The 18411-nt window shown below is 33.6% G+C and overlaps 4 protein-coding genes across 4 annotated transcripts; 3 read left to right on the top strand and 1 right to left on the bottom strand.

The window, feature by feature from the left end:
- LOC104747444 (uncharacterized protein At4g02000-like) lies at positions 2609 to 4155 on the top strand. The gene is made up of 2 exons (XM_010469076.2): positions 2609 to 3886; positions 4021 to 4155. The coding sequence occupies exons 1-2, from the start codon at positions 2825 to 2827 to the stop codon at positions 4081 to 4083; spliced, it is 1125 nt and encodes a 374-aa protein (XP_010467378.1). The 5' UTR covers positions 2609 to 2824; the 3' UTR covers positions 4084 to 4155.
- LOC104747445 (uncharacterized protein At4g02000-like) lies at positions 4185 to 5337 on the top strand. The gene is made up of 2 exons (XM_010469077.2): positions 4185 to 4794; positions 4929 to 5337. Exons 1-2 carry the CDS (start codon positions 4309 to 4311, stop codon positions 4989 to 4991), a joined length of 549 nt encoding a protein of 182 aa, XP_010467379.1. The 5' UTR covers positions 4185 to 4308; the 3' UTR covers positions 4992 to 5337.
- On the top strand, positions 6196 to 8938 carry LOC104747443 (arginine decarboxylase 1). The gene has a single exon (XM_010469075.2). It carries the CDS (start codon positions 6647 to 6649, stop codon positions 8771 to 8773), a length of 2127 nt encoding a protein of 708 aa, XP_010467377.1. The 5' UTR covers positions 6196 to 6646; the 3' UTR covers positions 8774 to 8938.
- LOC104748749 (H/ACA ribonucleoprotein complex subunit 1-like) lies at positions 10490 to 11840 on the bottom strand. The gene is made up of 3 exons (XM_010470346.1): positions 11698 to 11840; positions 10938 to 10986; positions 10490 to 10750 (listed from the first exon to the last, which is right to left on the bottom strand). The coding sequence occupies exons 1-3, from the start codon at positions 11838 to 11840 to the stop codon at positions 10490 to 10492; spliced, it is 453 nt and encodes a 150-aa protein (XP_010468648.1).

Genomic DNA, 18411 nt, shown 5'->3' with positions numbered 1-18411 from the left:
TTAGGATTTCAAAACAGCTGGATAACATGGATAATGGGTTGTGTAACTTCTGTGAGTTATTCTGTGATCATAAATGGACAGGCTTTTGGTGATTTCAAACCCCATAGAGGCATTCGTCAAGGTGACCCTCTTTCTCCCTTTCTTTTTGTCTTGTGCACAGAAGCCTTGATCCATCTCTTCAAACAAGCAGAAAGTGAAGGTAAAATCTCTGGAATACAATTCCATCCCTCTGGGCCAGCAATAACTCATTTATTATTTGCTGATGATAGTCTCTTCATCTGCAAAATGAATAAAGAGCAATGTGATGAGGTGATGAATTTTTTAGAGACATATGAATCGATGTCTGGACAAGTGATAAACAAACAGAAATCGGCTATCACCTTTGGAACCAAAACAGATAAAAACTTATGGAATTGGATCAAGCTGCGAACATAAATTGAGCTAGAAGGAGGCACTGGGAAGTATTTGGGGCTTCCGGAGTGTGTAAGTGGATCGAAGAAACAATTATTAGGCTTCATAAATGATAGACTTCAATCAAGATTAACAGGATGGTATGCAAAGAATTTATCACAGGGAGGTAAAGACGTATTACTCAAATCTGTAGCTATGGCCTTACCTGTATATGCGATGTCGTGTTTCAAGCTCCCAAAAGGAACCATTACTAAACTGATTTCAGTAATGATGAACTATTGGTGGAGTAATTCTCAGTCTCAGAATAAGATTCATTGGATAAGCTATGATCAGCTAACCCTTCCCAAGGCTTTAGGAGGTTTAGGCTTCAAAGATTTAGCAATTTTCAACCAGTCTCTTCTTGCAAATCAGGCTTGGCGCCTTCTACATGATCCGGATTGTCTGTTTTCAAGATTCTTCAAGAGCAGATATTTTGTTTCATCCTCGTACTTATCAGCTCCAACAGGTAAAAGACCATCCTATGCTTGGAGGAGCCTGCAGTTTGGTAAAAATCTGCTTAGCAAAGGTCTCAAGAGAATCATAGGAAATGGAGATAGCACTTTTGTCTGGATAGACAACTGGTTATATGAATCTTCACCAAAAAGACCTTTGGGTATTCATTCTCTCATGAACATCAATCTCAAGGTGGCTGATCTTTTTAATCGTTTGACTGGAGAGTGGGATGACAATCTCTTAAGATCTTTGTTTCATCATTCTGAGATTAATCTCATTAAAGCCATTAAGCCTAGAATAGGTTCTTCGGATGCTTATTGTTGGGGGGAAACAAAAAATGGCCTTTACTCTGCTAAATCTAGGTATGATCTGATGTATCGACAGGTGCATAAAATAAGACTAAAAGAGGAGAATGCTTTGCCATCGAGAAATCCTGTCTTTCAAGCTGTATGGGAGGTACAAACAGTACCTAAAATTAAACTCTTTCTATGGAAAGCTCTCAAAGGTGCTCTGCCAGTTTTTGATAGATTACGTTCTAAAGGGCTCAGAGTTTTTGATGGTTGTATGTTTTGTGATGAGGATTGTGAGTCAATTAACCACATATTATTTCTCTGTCCTTTTGCAAGACAGGTATGGGCATTATCTAATGTACCATTGCTAGTGTTGGGTTTTGGAAATGCAATATTCGCAAATTTGCATTATCTCCTTAGTTTAAAACGATGTGTCCCTCTCCCTGATGATTTTAAATCGGACTTTGCTTGGATCCTGTGGTACTTGTGGAAAAATAGGAATTCATTTCTCTTTAATGGATATCATCAAGAGTCTAATTTGTTAGCGCAGAAAGCTGGGGAAGCGACCAAAGAGTGGAATGTGGCACAATCTTTAAACCTGAATGGCACTCTGACATCACCTTTGCAGGCAACAACTTGGCAACCTCCCTTCAGAAATGAAGTTAAATGCAATATTGGTTTCTCTTGGCACAGAAAGTTAGCTCTCTCTGGTGCGTCTTGGGTTGTAAGAAATTCTCTTGGGAATGTCCTCTTTCACAGTCGAAGATCTTTTGCTCAAGTAGGATCCGTTTTTGAGGCTAAGATTAAAAGTTGGGATTGGGCTCATGAAAGCATGAGTAGTCTGCATTTTGATCATGTCACCTTTGCTGCTACGACTATGGATATAATCAAAGCTCTTCACAAACCTTGTCAATGGCCAGCGTTTACAAGTCACATTTCTCCTCTCCTGACTTTAGCCACTGATAAACCTCACTGGTTTATTCTCTTTGAACCAAAGAGATGCAACCTTGGTGCCTTTTTGATTGCTGACAGTGTCACGAATGACATCAGGTTAAGTTCTTATGTAGCCAGAGGCTCTCCTGTGTGGCTGAAAGGTTTCTTTGAAACTGAGACATGCTACATTGGAGAATCTTTCATCCTTAGATAGATATTTTGGGTTCTCACTATTCCAGTTTTCTATCTCTTATTTTGTAAGCTGGATAAGTATTTTTGCAATTTGTCTTTTTGAAGATATGAAAATCTAAAGTCATTGGTTTCTGGGTTTTTTTATGTGGTGATCATGCTTTTTGATCATCACCTTCCTTGGGCTTGTTTGCTAAGTTTCTTTTTGACTTCTCCATAATATCTTTCTTATCCCTTGTTTAAAATTATTATCTTTTCCTTTCCTTGCTACCAAGAAAGTTTATAAAATAATTATCGTTTAACACAAGACAAAGTTTTTGATTGAACCTTAAGCGGTGATTAATTTTATAAACTTTATCTCTTGGTTTTCTCCCATCTATCGTCATCCTTGATTTCTTCCTTATGGTGATATAGACTTTCCTTCCTCCTTATATATAGTAGTCCTCTGTGCCTTCTTCCCCTTACCTCTGTCTCTTTTCTTTTTTTCTATAATTGCTCTTGCTCCCATCATGGCTCATGAACTGTGGGATGACCTCCAATACATGGTTTTGGGTCGAGATGACCCAGAACTGCTCATACCACATACTGCTTACGCTGGAGTTATGGCTAGGAATCGAATAAGTCTGATTGGCAAACCCCTTAACTTGAACGATCAACCGCTAAAGCTTGTGATACAGGAACTACCACGACTATGGGGCTTAACTAAGAAAGTTCATGGACGTATACTGGATGATAGCTATGTGCAGTTTCGTTTTCAACAAGAAGAAGATATGGTTTCGGTGCTGAGACAACAACCATGGTTGGTTAATGATTGGTTCGTGGCGCTACAAAGGTGGGAAGACTTCCCAGGTGAGAAATTTCTGACGTATATAGACCTCTGGGTTCAGTTACATGGAATTTCCTTACCTTATGTTTCTGAGAGGACAGTCAGATACATCGCTAACACTTTAGGGGATGTTGTTGCACTTGACTTCAATGAAGACACTACACCTCAAATTGATTTTCTTAGGGTAAAAGTTCGAATTATCTTCACAAATAGGCTCCGTTTCTTTAGGAGGGTTAGGTTTCAGTCCGGGGAACGTGCTATGGTGGGTTTTGAATATGAAAAACTTACAAAAATCAGCAGAAACTGCAGCCGCATAAACCACCACTCTCGATCTTATCCTTTTCTGGCTCTGCTAGTTGTCCCTGCAGAAGATGATGAGGAACTTTTGGTTCCGGTGTGGGAGGAAGGACAACGGTCTCATACTCCTAGTCGAGGAACGGGTAACCGGAGTTCAGAAAGCTCGGATATATCTTCGTACTCACCTATCTCTCAACCTCCTCGTTACCCCTCTCCTTTACACAACGACTTCCAGACAGCTACAGAGCAACCTTTTCACAATATGGTGGCCACAAACCTTAAGGGTAAACAGGAGTCTACGGGATCCAACGTTGTCAGAGATTCCCATGTCAATCACCGTTTTGAAGTGGGAGAGAGCTCTAAGAGAAAGAAAGGCAAACAAATTGCCTCAGATCAGGAGAGGAATACTAGCCCTCGCAGGAAAGAGATGGGAGTCAAGTTTTACACGGTACCCTCAGAACCTCCTTGAATCTCTTATTTTGTTGACAACCATCAGAGATAGATGCTTCTGATCTCTGATTAGGCCTTCATACCTTTTGGTTGTTAAAAAACTAGAGAATAAAGTTCATTGTATGGATATAGGGCTGTTTGAATTTTTGGTTGTACATGAAGAAAGATAGATGTTTGAACAAAAAGGAAGCATGATGTTCTTCCGCTGACTACTTTTTGAAGACATTCGGCTACTAATTCTCTGAAAGATGCAGCTGTGATGAGTAAGATCCTATCATANCTTTAGGGGATGTTGTTGCACTTGACTTCAATGAAGACACTACACCTCAAATTGATTTTCTTAGGGTAAAAGTTCGAATTATCTTCACAAATAGGCTCCGTTTCTTTAGGAGGGTTAGGTTTCAGTCCGGGGAACGTGCTATGGTGGGTTTTGAATATGAAAAACTTACAAAAATCAGCAGAAACTGCAGCCGCATAAACCACCACTCTCGATCTTATCCTTTTCTGGCTCTGCTAGTTGTCCCTGCAGAAGATGATGAGGAACTTTTGGTTCCGGTGTGGGAGGAAGGACAACGGTCTCATACTCCTAGTCGAGGAACGGGTAACCGGAGTTCAGAAAGCTCGGATATATCTTCGTACTCACCTATCTCTCAACCTCCTCGTTACCCCTCTCCTTTACACAACGACTTCCAGACAGCTACAGAGCAACCTTTTCACAATATGGTGGCCACAAACCTTAAGGGTAAACAGGAGTCTACGGGATCCAACGTTGTCAGAGATTCCCATGTCAATCACCGTTTTGAAGTGGGAGAGAGCTCTAAGAGAAAGAAAGGCAAACAAATTGCCTCAGATCAGGAGAGGAATACTAGCCCTCGCAGGAAAGAGATGGGAGTCAAGTTTTACACGGTACCCTCAGAACCTCCTTGAATCTCTTATTTTGTTGACAACCATCAGAGATAGATGCTTCTGATCTCTGATTAGGCCTTCATACCTTTTGGTTGTTAAAAAACTAGAGAATAAAGTTCATTGTATGGATATAGGGCTGTTTGAATTTTTGGTTGTACATGAAGAAAGATAGATGTTTGAACAAAAAGGAAGCATGATGTTCTTCCGCTGACTACTTTTTGAAGACATTCGGCTACTAATTCTCTGAAAGATGCAGCTGTGATGAGTAAGATCCTATCATACTCCAAGCAAATGTTCGAAGCTCTAAGCTCAACTCTAATCTCAGATTGGATGTTTGGTCTTATTGAGAGAGATATGATGTCTGGTTTCTTAACATTTTGCATCGATTTGCATTGGAAGTTGAATGTCTTAGTACTTATGTTGTAATCTTCAGTTTAGTGTTTGATACAGTTTTAATTTCAAGTTGTTTGGTTTGTGGAGCTATCCACTCATGTATATTGTGCAACTTTCATCTTGTAACTTACTATGTTATATATAAAATGAAAGTTTAAGGAAAAAAAAAAAACCATATTACAAGATAATGGTTTAGAAAAACATACTATAAAGCTGATTATTTAGAGTATAAATGACATTTTAATTTACAAATCACTTTGCACCTATAAATAAATACTAATCTCACTCATATATATCTCAAAACCAATTCTGCAATTTTTTTTCTCCCAATCTCCATTAAACTTTTACTTATACTTTCTAAACATATCATAAATTCTAAAATCACTAAAGTTTTCAGTCTAAAACAAAACGTAATTTTCAAATAGTTAATTTAGTAATATTGTAGTCATGAAGTTTCATATTTGAAAATTACGTTTTGGTGGCTATGAAATTTTTTTTTTATTTTCTTTTTTGTTTGGGTCAAATATGATATATTTTTCTTAACAGAAAAAATTTCAATAAAAATACAAATAAAGGTTATTATTATTTTATTTTTAATAATAGTAATAATAACATTTATTTTTCTTTTAAAAAGGTTATAATTATTATTATTTTATTTTTAAATAGAGAAAATCACAAATATTTGGCTACAATATTTGGTCGGATGGATTGATCGGCAAGTACGAGATCAGCTCTTGGCGATTGGACAGTCGGGCGATCATCGGTATGAAGAGGCGTTTCAAGTGTGGCCACAAGCGTGTCTTTAGATTTCACTTATAGCTAAACTCTGTTTAAACTTTTAAAATGTTCAGTTAAAAACATTCAGCTAATATAATTAACATTAAATTAAAAAAAAAAAAGAATCACAAATAGGGCCCAAGCCCAAATCCAACCTCATCCGAATCTCTCCGCTTTCTCTCCCACCAACTCTCTCCTCTCCTATATAACGAAGCTTCCTCCCACATGCAATTCTAGCTTCATCCCTTCACCAATCTCTCCTTCTTTCACGACTCTCCCGAGAAAATTCCCATTCTCATTTTTTCCCGAGAAAATTCCCATTCTCATTTTGTTTCGTTGTTGAACTCAGATTTGGAAAATTCCTTTTTCTGTTTTAACCAAATTTTCAAAAAAAAAAAAAAGAAAAAAAACTTCCTTCTGAACGTTCATAGTGGGGAATTTCGGGTCGGGTCGGGTCGTAAAAGGCGGGTTTCACGGTGGTGATAGATTCACCTTCTGCTTCTTTTGAGGGGGTTAGCCCCGAGGCTCTTCGCCTCGGCGGGTTTCAAATTCCCCCAATTCCTTCTAACATTTTCACAGATTCATTTTTTTCTTTTCTGTCGAAAAAAATTTTGATTTCACAAAATTTTGTTTTACGAAACATTCATTTGTAACCGTTCGTTGAAGGAAGAAGAAGAAGAAGATGCCTGCTCTAGCATGTGTTGATACTCCCATCGATGCCTTCTCCGTTGATTGCTCCGGCGTCTTTGTTCCGTCGTCTACCACCGCCGCCGTTGTTGACGGTTCTTGCCATTGGTCACCGACGCTCTCCTCCTCGCTTTACCGTATCGACGGATGGGGTGCTCCGTATTTCTCAGCTAATACCTCGGGGAACATCTCCGTTCGTCCTCATGGCTCAAACACTTTGCCTCACCAAGACATCGATCTGATGAAGGTTGTGAAGAAGGTGACAGATCCGAAAACCTCCGGTGGTTTGGGATTACAGCTTCCGCTTATCGTTCGTTTCCCTGATGTTCTGAAGAATCGTCTCGAGTGTCTTCAGTCAGCGTTTGATTACGCGGTTCAGACTCAAGGCTATGGTTCTCATTACCAAGGTGTGTATCCTGTGAAATGTAATCAAGATCGGTTCGTTATCGAAGATATTGTTGAGTTCGGATCGAGTTTTCGATTCGGGTTGGAAGCTGGTTCGAAGCCTGAGATACTTCTTGCTATGAGTTGTTTGTGTAAAGGTAACCCTGATGCGTTTCTTGTGTGTAATGGTTTCAAAGACTCTGAGTATGTCTCGTTGGCTTTGTTTGGGAGGAAACTTGAATTGAATACTGTGATTGTTCTTGAGCAAGAAGAAGAGCTTGATTTGGTTATTGATTTGAGTCAGAAGATGAACGTGAGGCCTGTGATTGGGTTAAGAGCTAAGCTGAGAACCAAGCATTCTGGTCATTTTGGGTCTACTTCTGGTGAGAAAGGCAAGTTTGGATTGACTACGATTCAGATTGTTCGTGTGGTTCAGAGGCTTCGTCAAGTTGGTATGCTTGATTGTCTCCAGCTTCTGCATTTTCACATTGGTTCACAGATCCCGTCAACGGCTTTGTTATCCGACGGTGTGGCTGAGGCTGCGCAGCTTTACTGTGAGCTTGTCCGTCTTGGTGCTCATATGAAAGTTATTGATATTGGTGGTGGATTGGGGATTGATTACGACGGGTCTAAATCAGGGGAGTCGGATCTCTCTGTTGCTTACACTCTTGAGGAGTATGCCGCAGCTGTTGTGGCGTCGGTGAGGTTTGTTTGTGATAAGAAATCTGTGAAGCATCCGGTGATATGCAGCGAGAGCGGTCGAGCCATTGTTTCACATCACTCGGTGTTGATCTTTGAAGCTGTTTCAGCTAGTAAACAACATGAAACCCCAACTGATGTTCAGTTTATGCTTGAAGGGTACTCTGAGGAAGTCCGAAATGATTACGAGAATCTTTATGGTGCTGCGATGCGTGGTGATCATGAAAGCTGCTTGCTTTATGTTGATCAGCTGAAGCAGAGATGTGTTGAAGGGTTCAAAGAAGGTTCATTGAGCATTGAACAGTTAGCTGGTGTTGATGGATTATGCGAGTGGGTGATTAAGGCAATTGGCGCATCGGATCCGGTTCTGTCTTACCATGTCAATCTATCGGTTTTCACTTCGATTCCTGATTTCTGGGGGATTGATCAGCTGTTTCCTATAGTTCCAATCCATAAACTTGATCAAAGGCCCGTGGCGAGAGGGATCCTATCAGATTTGACCTGTGACAGTGATGGAAAGATCAACAAGTTCATAGGCGGAGAATCGAGCTTGCCATTGCACGAGCTGGACAACAATGGCTGCAGCGGGGGTAAGTACTATTTGGGAATGTTCCTGGGCGGGGCATATGAGGAAGCTCTAGGTGGAGTCCACAATCTGTTTGGTGGACCAAGTGTAGTCCGAGTCTTGCAGAGCGATGGACCTCACGGATTCGCAGTGACACGTGCTGTGATGGGCCAGTCCTCTGCAGATGTCCTCAGAGCGATGCAGCACGAGCCTGAGCTCATGTTTCAGACTCTTAAACACCGAGCCGAGGAGCAGAGGAACAACAACAAAGCAGGTAGTGATAAGGGAAACGACAAACTAGTAGCCGCAACGTGTCTTGCTCGTTCATTCAACAACATGCCTTATCTTTCCATGGAAACGTCCACAGACGCTCTCACCGCAGCGATCGACAACCTCGGTGTTTATTACCAGGACGAAGCTGCAGCTGGTGGCGACGGCAAGGGCAAGGATGAGAAATGGGCTTATTTCGGTTGATTGAGACTTGAGAGAGAGACTTGGCATCCTCTTGTCTTTTATCTTCACCGTACGATTCTAGTTCTTATTTGTCTGTAAAATTCAGTTTTTAAGTTTAAGTTGTTTCCTTGTAATAATGAGACAAACTCTTAACAAATTTTAATAATATTATCATCGACCACTATATTAACAATTAACAAACCATGTCAATGAGCAAAATTTAAGTCATTTTCCTAAAAAAATGGGATAATGCATTTGGACCATTGGAGAGCTTTTAGAATAAAAACAAAGATGTGAAGACTACTGAGACGAGACAATTTGGGAATTGCCAAGTAAACGTGACGACGCCGGACCAAGAGTAAAAGTGAAGGATGTGGTTGTTAGCCGTAGAATGTGACACCACAAACACTCACACACACACGCACATGGACACATAGAATAGGATTCTTATTTTGTGGCTCTCCTCCATTTGAGTTTTTGGGAGGACAATTTTGGACCTTCCGTGAAAAAGAGGCATATTTTGATACTAAAACTTTGAAGGTTCGGATTTTGTGGTTATATTATGGATCACGTCTCCATGTGCACATCTACTTCGGTTATACAGTAAAACCTCTATAAATTAATAATATTGGGACCATGAAAATGAAAATCTATTAATTTATAGAGGTTTTAATTTATCGATTTATTAATTTATAGAGAGAATTTCCTAATTTGGTAAAACAAAAAAATAAGATTTAATTGTTATAAATAATATTTTTATAAAATCAATTACAAAGAAAATAACAATTATCATGTTTTGAATATAACGCTTAAAGATGTTTATATAGTAAGAAAATTAAAAATGAACTCTAATAAAAATTAATATGTACATATATAAATATATATAGATAGTTTTATATAATTAATAATTTATATTATTGATGGGACCATATATTTATAAAGAATTTTCAAAAAAATTATTATCTTATTATATTATCGAACTGTGTCCAAAATTATACTAGTCCCAACTTGAGACTTGAAAAAATTATTAACTTATAGAGATTATTAATTAATCGAGTATTAATTTATAGAGGTTCTATTGTATATAGATTTTTTCCAACATTTGAAAAATCTAATTTATGATCTCTTGTGGACTAGTTTCCATTTTATTAGGAGATTTTTATTATTATTTTAGTAGTTCCTTTTATTAGAGGATTTTTTTTCTATTTTATTTATTCCCTATATTAGAAGATTCTCATCATTCCCCCATATTATATAAAAATTTAAATATTTTTCTCCTAAAAAACGATACACACTTGTTATTTTCATTGTTGTCAAACATTTATACCATCAATGTTTTTTCTTGTTGTTAATGTTTGAACAACAAGAAAAACATAGACTATATGTATCTTGATGACAATGAAAATAACATTAACACAAGATTTTTTTAACATATTAAGTCTGTATAAAATAATACAAAGAAAGTGGACTCAACGAAAATATGAAAAGTGGAGAAGAAGCTTCGTCAATTACAAGAAGGACAAAAACTCATAATTAAAAGATAATTAAAATTAAGATATTGAGTAATTGTTACATGACTATGAATTTTGGGTCAAACATTTCGACATAGTTTTTTAGAGAGAAAAGTGATTAAGCATACATTTAATCTTAGATGTGGAGAAACAACATAAACGTAAAAATTAAAAAAAAAAAAAAACAAGAAAAGATAGAACAAAAGAACTAGCCAACTAGAGATCACTAGGTGAGGTTTCCACGACCGCCTGAGCCTCCGCAACCACGACCACCTGAGCCTCCGCAACCACGACCACCTCGGCCTCCACCACCAAGACCTCTTCGGGCTCCACCACCAAGACCTCTTCGGGCTCCACCACCACGACCTCTTCGGCTACTACTTGCACGAGTTAGGAAAGTATACTGTTTTGGATCTATCCACGAGTATGCCTCAGCCTCCTCATTGTCGCTATCTCGGTCAGAGAGTACTTCATCAAGTGTCATTGGCTTTGTAACAAAATAAACATGCAGGTTTTTTGGTTAGTGACTATAAAACGGAGACAACATGGACACAACTAACCAATATTCAAAATTGAATGGGACCAATTAAGTATATAAAAAAAGTTCATGGGAAATATCATAAATTGCAAGTCAAAGAATATTCAAAAGAAGTTGGTAAAGGAACTCGAATCACCTGACCGGTGTGAGAGTGATAGAATTGGCGTCTAGGAAGAGGTAAGTGGCTGCAAAAACATTTTTACCCGGTTAATATATAAATGCAGTTCATAAGATTGTAAAATAAAATAACAGCATGTATGATTAGAACATTTCCATGACCGTGGGTGGACACCTAAGGCAAGATTCAAAATGGGAACCCTAGATTTATTAGCTTTTGAACAAAACTTCAAAGAAAGAAAAAAAATACAAAAACTAATGATAAATAGATATATGAAGATTGATGATTAAATATTGAAATGTAATATAATAGTGTTATAAGGGATATAATATTTTTTTTTGTCTATACCACTATACCAAAAATAACAAATAAAGACATTTAAGATTGTGTTATCTATAAATGATTTGTTTATTCAAATACATCGAATCTAATAACTGTAAAGTTTTAAAAATATAAATAAAATGAATTATGGAAATTGTATCTTAAATAAAATAAAAATGAGATTTTTAGAAGAAGATTTTTTTTTTTCAAGATTAAAAATAAAAAGGGAAAAATTGATATTCAATAAGAAACAATGTTAAAACGAAGAAAGAGCAATATATTAGACTAGGCTACCCTAAAACAAATTTTAGAAAATCATTCTTGGAGTCAAAACCATAGAGACCCATAATATACAAAATTTTGAACAATATAGAGACATGAAATTGAGGATCTAAAGTTCAGTTTCAAAAGCGGGGTTTTTAGAACACCATAATCCCACATCTATAAATCAACAAACCTTGTAGTCTTTGCTCGCTTAGCAGGGGTGACCTTAGCTTCTGCTGTGACCGTGGTGATAGGAGGGGCGACCGCAGCTTCTGTTGTGACCATAATGGTGGTAGGGATGACCTCAGCTTCTGTTGTGATCGTAAGGGGATCCATTATAATCACAAAAGACGTTGTATCTACAAGATAAATATTTTTAATTTATATTATTATATCTGAAAATGAGAAATCAAGATGTAAGAGGGAAATTAAAATTGAATATAATATTGTATTATTATGATGAAATTTTAAAAATAAAATGAACAAATGAAACGAACTCATGCTACGTACGTTAATGTGGACGCTATATTTGCTAATGTAACATGAAATTGTGAATAGATGTGCATAAATAAGTTGTGACCTGATTGGTAAGAGTAGATGCACCGGAGAACAGAGAGATACTCTCTGAAAGCTTAGGAGGAGGAGGAGGAGTCAAAAATTCTCCCTTTTTTATTTTATTTTTTAGGTTTCTCACCAACTTTTGTTATCTACACATCAAAGCATAGCTCACCTTATATATACAAATTTATTTGTTATATAAGGTATTCAAATATTCAAAAATAAAAGTAATCTATATAAGTTAACAATGTTTTGGATCTATGACTAATAATATTTTTTGGAAAATATGTAAGTTAGATTCGTCGAACCGATGAGTCAGATATGTTGGATCTAGATGGCTTAAAAGAGAGCATTTCAACTTTAAGGAGCATAGAGAGCTTTGTCATCTGTAAACTACAAGGTTGTGCCTTTAGATAGTATGCTACTAGAAAGAAAAATAAAAATAAAGCGTACAAAAACCACTCTCACTTGATACGGAGGCATCCTTATTGATGAGGGCGAGTTAGGTCCTAAAAGAACAACATTTATTAAAAACAGAAATGAGACTTAGCTTTGTTTTCTTGAACATTATTTGTTTCTCAAGTCATACTGAAAATAAGCCCATACAATTAGTCAAATTAAGAATCTAATGCTCAAGAAAGAGAGTGTCAAGTACTTATGGAGATTAAGATTAATGTTTGAGTAAACTAAGTAGAGTTTAAGGCGTAGAGACATTGACACATTTCGAAAAGCATGTATGCCCAGATTGACATGAGCCATGCCAAAAGTAATGGTCAGATGGATGATAAACGGAACAAGAATCTAGTTAGACATCGTATGTCATGTATGGCCGTGTGGGGGAGACACAAATGTATGTAACATAAGAAAAGTATCGTCCTCCCCTTTTCTAGATCCATCAAAGGGATATTTACAGTAAATACTTGAGGGAAACTTTTATATTATAGTATTGAGGACCGTTCGATATTCGGATCAATTTGTCCAAGCTAGTTATTGGATCCTGAGCAATTGACTACATAATGCTTTTGGAGTACAAAAGATGACTTGTAACTCTGGCACTGCTTGCCGCTTATTAACACGTCACATACTCAAAATCTCTCACATCTATCAAGATATAGTGCAGTTAGCATTCATAACCTAAAGCATATACATGTTAACTACAATGTAACATCTTTCTGTACCACTGTTTTGGTCGGTTCCACATAAAGCATATACATGTTAATAACAGCTATTTTGAATGATTAAAAAAACAAATTTTTATTATTTACTAATAAGTGTTTTCAATGATAATATTAGAAAGAAATAAATTAAACTGTTTTAGTGTTTTTTAAATAGTTCAACAGTTTATAAGAAATAAACTATACTCGATTTCGCTTAGGGCTTCCATATTGGCTGACTTTGAGATAAAACGACTATGTTGAATTAAAGTCGATTTCGCTAGGGCAGCAATCAAACTATTAAAAAATTTCCTAATTTAATGTGTACATTATTTAATAGTTTCAAACGGATTTAGGAAGGCGTGAGATGAGTTATAAAAGTGAGCGGCGGTACAAATAGTAATAATATATTCTCCCTAGTTTAAATTAAGTGTCCTGTAAAGTTTTTGCACACATATTATGAAAATAAACAAATTTTATGGTTTACCCCCTTTATTAATATATACTTTACAAACTTTCTCATTGGTCAATATACATTATTTTTTAACTTTTTATCAAAAAAAAATTAATGTTATATTATAAAATAAAATAAGTTCACAAATAACACTTAATTTAAAATGAAAGAAATATAACATTTTTTATTTTGGTACTATTTATGATACCCCGGTTTGCGAAGAAGTTTAAAAAAATTGATTTGACCACCTATGTCACCAAAGTGCAATTATATTTTTGGTCAAAGGTCCTGAGAGAACTCCAGAGTAAATCGTGTTTATGCTGAAGTACTTTCAGGAAATTGTTGAAGACAATTTTTGATAGTGAAGTGAAGACAAAACACAGAAAAAGATCAAGTGGTGATTTGTAGAGTCGGTAAACAAATTTTTAAAACCTCTCTGATGTGGCAAAGCGACCGTAGGATATGGATGGATCCATAGGTCGGGAGTGGGTGTGAGACCCACTAAGCGAGATGGACCCATGGTCCGGGAATGGACATGAGTTCCACTAAGCAAGGTGGCAGTTGGATAGGTTACACTATTTAAATATTTTTTTGTATTTTTCCAACTATTGCTATTTAGACCCTACTTAATATTATTTAGTTGTCATTATAACATTTCTTATACTTGTTGTCATTATAATATTTCTTATATTTGACCACAATATTAAAAACCCATTTGCATAATCAAAATTCAAAAGGCTTTTTAAAGGTTTTTCTTTTTGTTGACTTAAAATTTATATTGTAATTGAGGCAAAATGAATTTACATATTTTCTTCTATTTCATGAACATTGACCAAAATAGGAATCCAATATTTCTGTAAATATTTATTCCCTTCAGATTTTTTTCTAAATATAAATAATTGACCAACCTAAAGATTTATGGTATATAATAGTGTAATTTTTATTATATTATTATCACATCCTACTATATTAATTGGGNTACAAATATAAAACTAACCTTAAAATGAGTAAAAAATTACATTCAATTGCCATTAGAAAATTTTAATTAAGCTTAACTAATTAATTAAATAAATATAATTAATTTTTTTTTTAAAAACACTCACAGATAAAATATAAAATATCTAGAAAAATATATTTTCTCTCTCCAATAAATTATGGACGAAATTACTAAATATTTTTTTTTAAAAATAAATAAACCAATCAGAATTTTAAAAACTAAGATTTTATATCCAAATATACAATATAATTTGTTTTTAATAACTAAATTTCGAAAATTTTGTTAAAATTTCAAAATATGATTCTCCTATCATCTTTATTTTATTTTATTTACAAATTGTTTGGAATTTTTATATAATATTTATGATTAATAAAGTACAGAATTTTTTCTGCATTTGTTGTGATTTGAATTTTTAAAAAACGAAAATATATTAATTAATCTATGAAAAATGTATGTTTTGCTTTCTACATTGGCGGGATGGTAAAACTAAATTTATATAGATGATATTAATAATTTTTATTTGCTCACAATTATAATATTAAAATTACTACTTTATATTTCACAAAATAATGAATCAAATACAAGAAACAAACAATATAAAACTGCAATATAAGTTAATAAAAAAATAGACTAATTGATTTACAGAACAATTAAAAATAAATATTATCTCAAAAAATTTTTTTTTAAAAATATGTAACAATAAATTTTATTATTATATTAGAAATTTTTTAAAAAATGTTGACCCGTGCTTAAAGGACGGGGTATCTCCTAGTGATTTGTAATTGAGCAGGCAATTTTTTGGTAAAAAATATATTACTTTCTCTCTCTTTTTCGTATTTTCCTTAATTATATGTTCAATCCTAAAATTTGTAATTCTCTTGCTACACTTAGGCCGTGGCTAATTCGGTTTTTGTTTTGTTTTTATGTCTGCATACTTATTATCATACTAATATTAAAAGAGTGCACATTATAATAAAGTAACATATAAGAATTTTATTAGGTGTAGAAAAAATCCAAAAAAAAAGAAATCATTGTGAGTATATATGTCTTAAAATCAGATATATTAATCTCACTATCAAACATTCTCTTCAAATTTCATCCTACTACCAGTGTAACCAAATAATTTTACAATAGTTTATGGGCTTCAAATATGTATACTTAGAAACAAAATCTTTCTAAAAAGTATTTCACTATTTTCTTCAAATTTGTTTACAGAATTTAAAACAATATTTGTTTGTTTTTGTCAACCACATGTTGATTAAAATAAACTTTCGTGGTTGATTACCCAAACACGAGGAAAAGAGTTTACAAAATTCAAAACGAATCTAAATGTGAGAAGATGAAATTAAAATATTTCTCTCCGATCCAAATATGTATGCCTAATAAAAATGACAAATCATAAAAAAAAAAATTCTAGATATGCTTTTAGAAATAATCAATCTTTTATCTAAATATGAAATAATAAAATACAAAAAAGTTAGTACATTTTGAGGATCGTAAAATTAAGTGTATAACATCATGTACTATTCAATAAATTGTAGTCTTACCATAACTTAACAGAAAATAATACATAAATATTAATATATATTTTTAACCATAACTTTTAAAATAACAAGCTTTGTATACAACTTTCACAAGGAGCTTTTATTATATACTAGAATTTGTACCCGCGCAAGCGCGGGATTTTAATTTAAATATTTTTATATTAATATAAATTCTAGAGCTCGAATATAATTATATAAAGTTTTGAGGGTAAATCTTTATAAATATATGTCATGTGGCAATATTAGGAAAAATAAACGACATTGATGACTATTTCAAGATCTTTTATCATTAAGAGAGTTTATTTCTTATTCATATATTTCATTAAAAGTATTTTTAAAGGCTTTGATGTTGATAGATTGTTGATCTAATTGTATATATTATTTATGATTAGATGTTGATACTAACATAATATTATCCTGTATAAATTTGAATATACCGAATCTCATGAATACTGCTTAAAGGTAAAATATAATATCATATCGTTATAACATCTTTATCGAGCTTGCTTTACCCATCGAAATAATTGCATCGTACCATAAACAACCAATTCATGAAAGTGCATATGTTATCCCACTTTCCATGATTATATGGCCAAACTGTTAAACCTGACTTAGGATCTAATAATCTATTTAATAATATATATCATTTATTTTTCTACAAACTCATTCGTTTCACACAATTAATGAGATGCTAGAGATTTTAATTTAGTCATGAGTCATTGTGTATTCCCTATTATCTTTTCAAGTTTTACTAATTTATTTTCAAACACTTTTAACTTTAATTATTTTGTCATTATTGATGATGCACTCCTTTTGACATCTACTTTTTTCCACCTTCTATTGGATCACACATAACACATATTAGACTGTAAAATATTTTTCAAGATATATTATAACTATTTTCTCTTTAATTACTATCTTTCAATACTTAAATTTGGATTAGAAGAAATTGATTCAATTACGAAACATCAAATTTTTTTTCCTTTTTGATCATGTTATAAAATAATATTTCACTTTTAATTTTATTTTTCCTATTTAAAATTTTATAAATACAATTACAGAATTTTTTTTAATTCTTCCATAATTTTAAATTTTACTTCCATTCTAAAACTCAATAATACACAATTACATAATTTTTTTTATTCTATCATAAATTTAAAATTTACTTCCATTCTAAAACTCAATAATACATTTATAATTTTAATTATGATCAGTTTAATAGACAATTTTAATTATATTATTACCACTAATAAAAAATTATAGTATTGTTTTCTTATTTTTACGTTTTATTTATTTTACTAATTATATTTTTTATTTAAACTTTCTATTAATTATAATTAACATAAATATGCTCTAAATGAATATTTTAAATTTATTTTAAAGTAAAAAAAAATGCTTAGGTGATATATAATTACAAGATCAATGGAGATTCTAATCATACTTCTTGTCTTCTTGCTAAGAACATATTTTATTTGTCTCTTATAATTATGTGTCTTAACCATATGATGCACGTATATGTAAAAGAACTAAGCATAAACGATAAATGAAAAGTTAGGTACGAATAGGTAATAATATTATTTCAAATTCAGTATTTTATTTCATATATATCGGGTATATGCTCTATTCTTTTCTTTCGTTTCTAATTTTTATGGTTGAATAATAAAATTAGAGTTGCATTTACACCGCTGAACTTTGGATGAATGAAATACTATCAGGTTGAATCCACATGATTTAAAAGTAGTGTTGGACTTACAGATTTCGGATGAAATAGTATTGGGCTTATAGACTTTGAATTAAATCTAGTAGATCAGTTTGTCATTTGTATAATTGTTGAAAGGCCATATTAAAATCTGTAAGGCCCACAAAAATTAAAGAGAATATAACTGACATGGCAGCACCAGAAGTGAATAAAGTGAACTTTATATATATATATTTTGTATAAAACTTTCATTACACCACCTAGATTGTTGATTAACTATTTTTCTTACCTATTTACAAATTAATGAGAGTTACCTAGTTAGATGCTAAAAAAAAAAATTAATATAATTTTTTATAAAAGGCATTTTTAATAAACTCTCGTTTAATAATGCTTTTCAAAAAATCATGTTTACGACGAAAATTAACCTTAAATATTTAGAGATGCATTTGACACCCAAAAAAAAAAATGGAAACAAAATTGATAACGTGATGTTGCTAGAAG

This window comes from Camelina sativa, chromosome 15 (genome assembly GCF_000633955.1).
Source record: "Camelina sativa cultivar DH55 chromosome 15, Cs, whole genome shotgun sequence".
NCBI classification, from domain to species: Eukaryota; Viridiplantae; Streptophyta; class Magnoliopsida; order Brassicales; family Brassicaceae; genus Camelina; species Camelina sativa.
The sequence above is the reverse complement of the archived record's forward strand: the minus strand, read 5'-3'. Positions and strand labels throughout refer to the sequence as shown.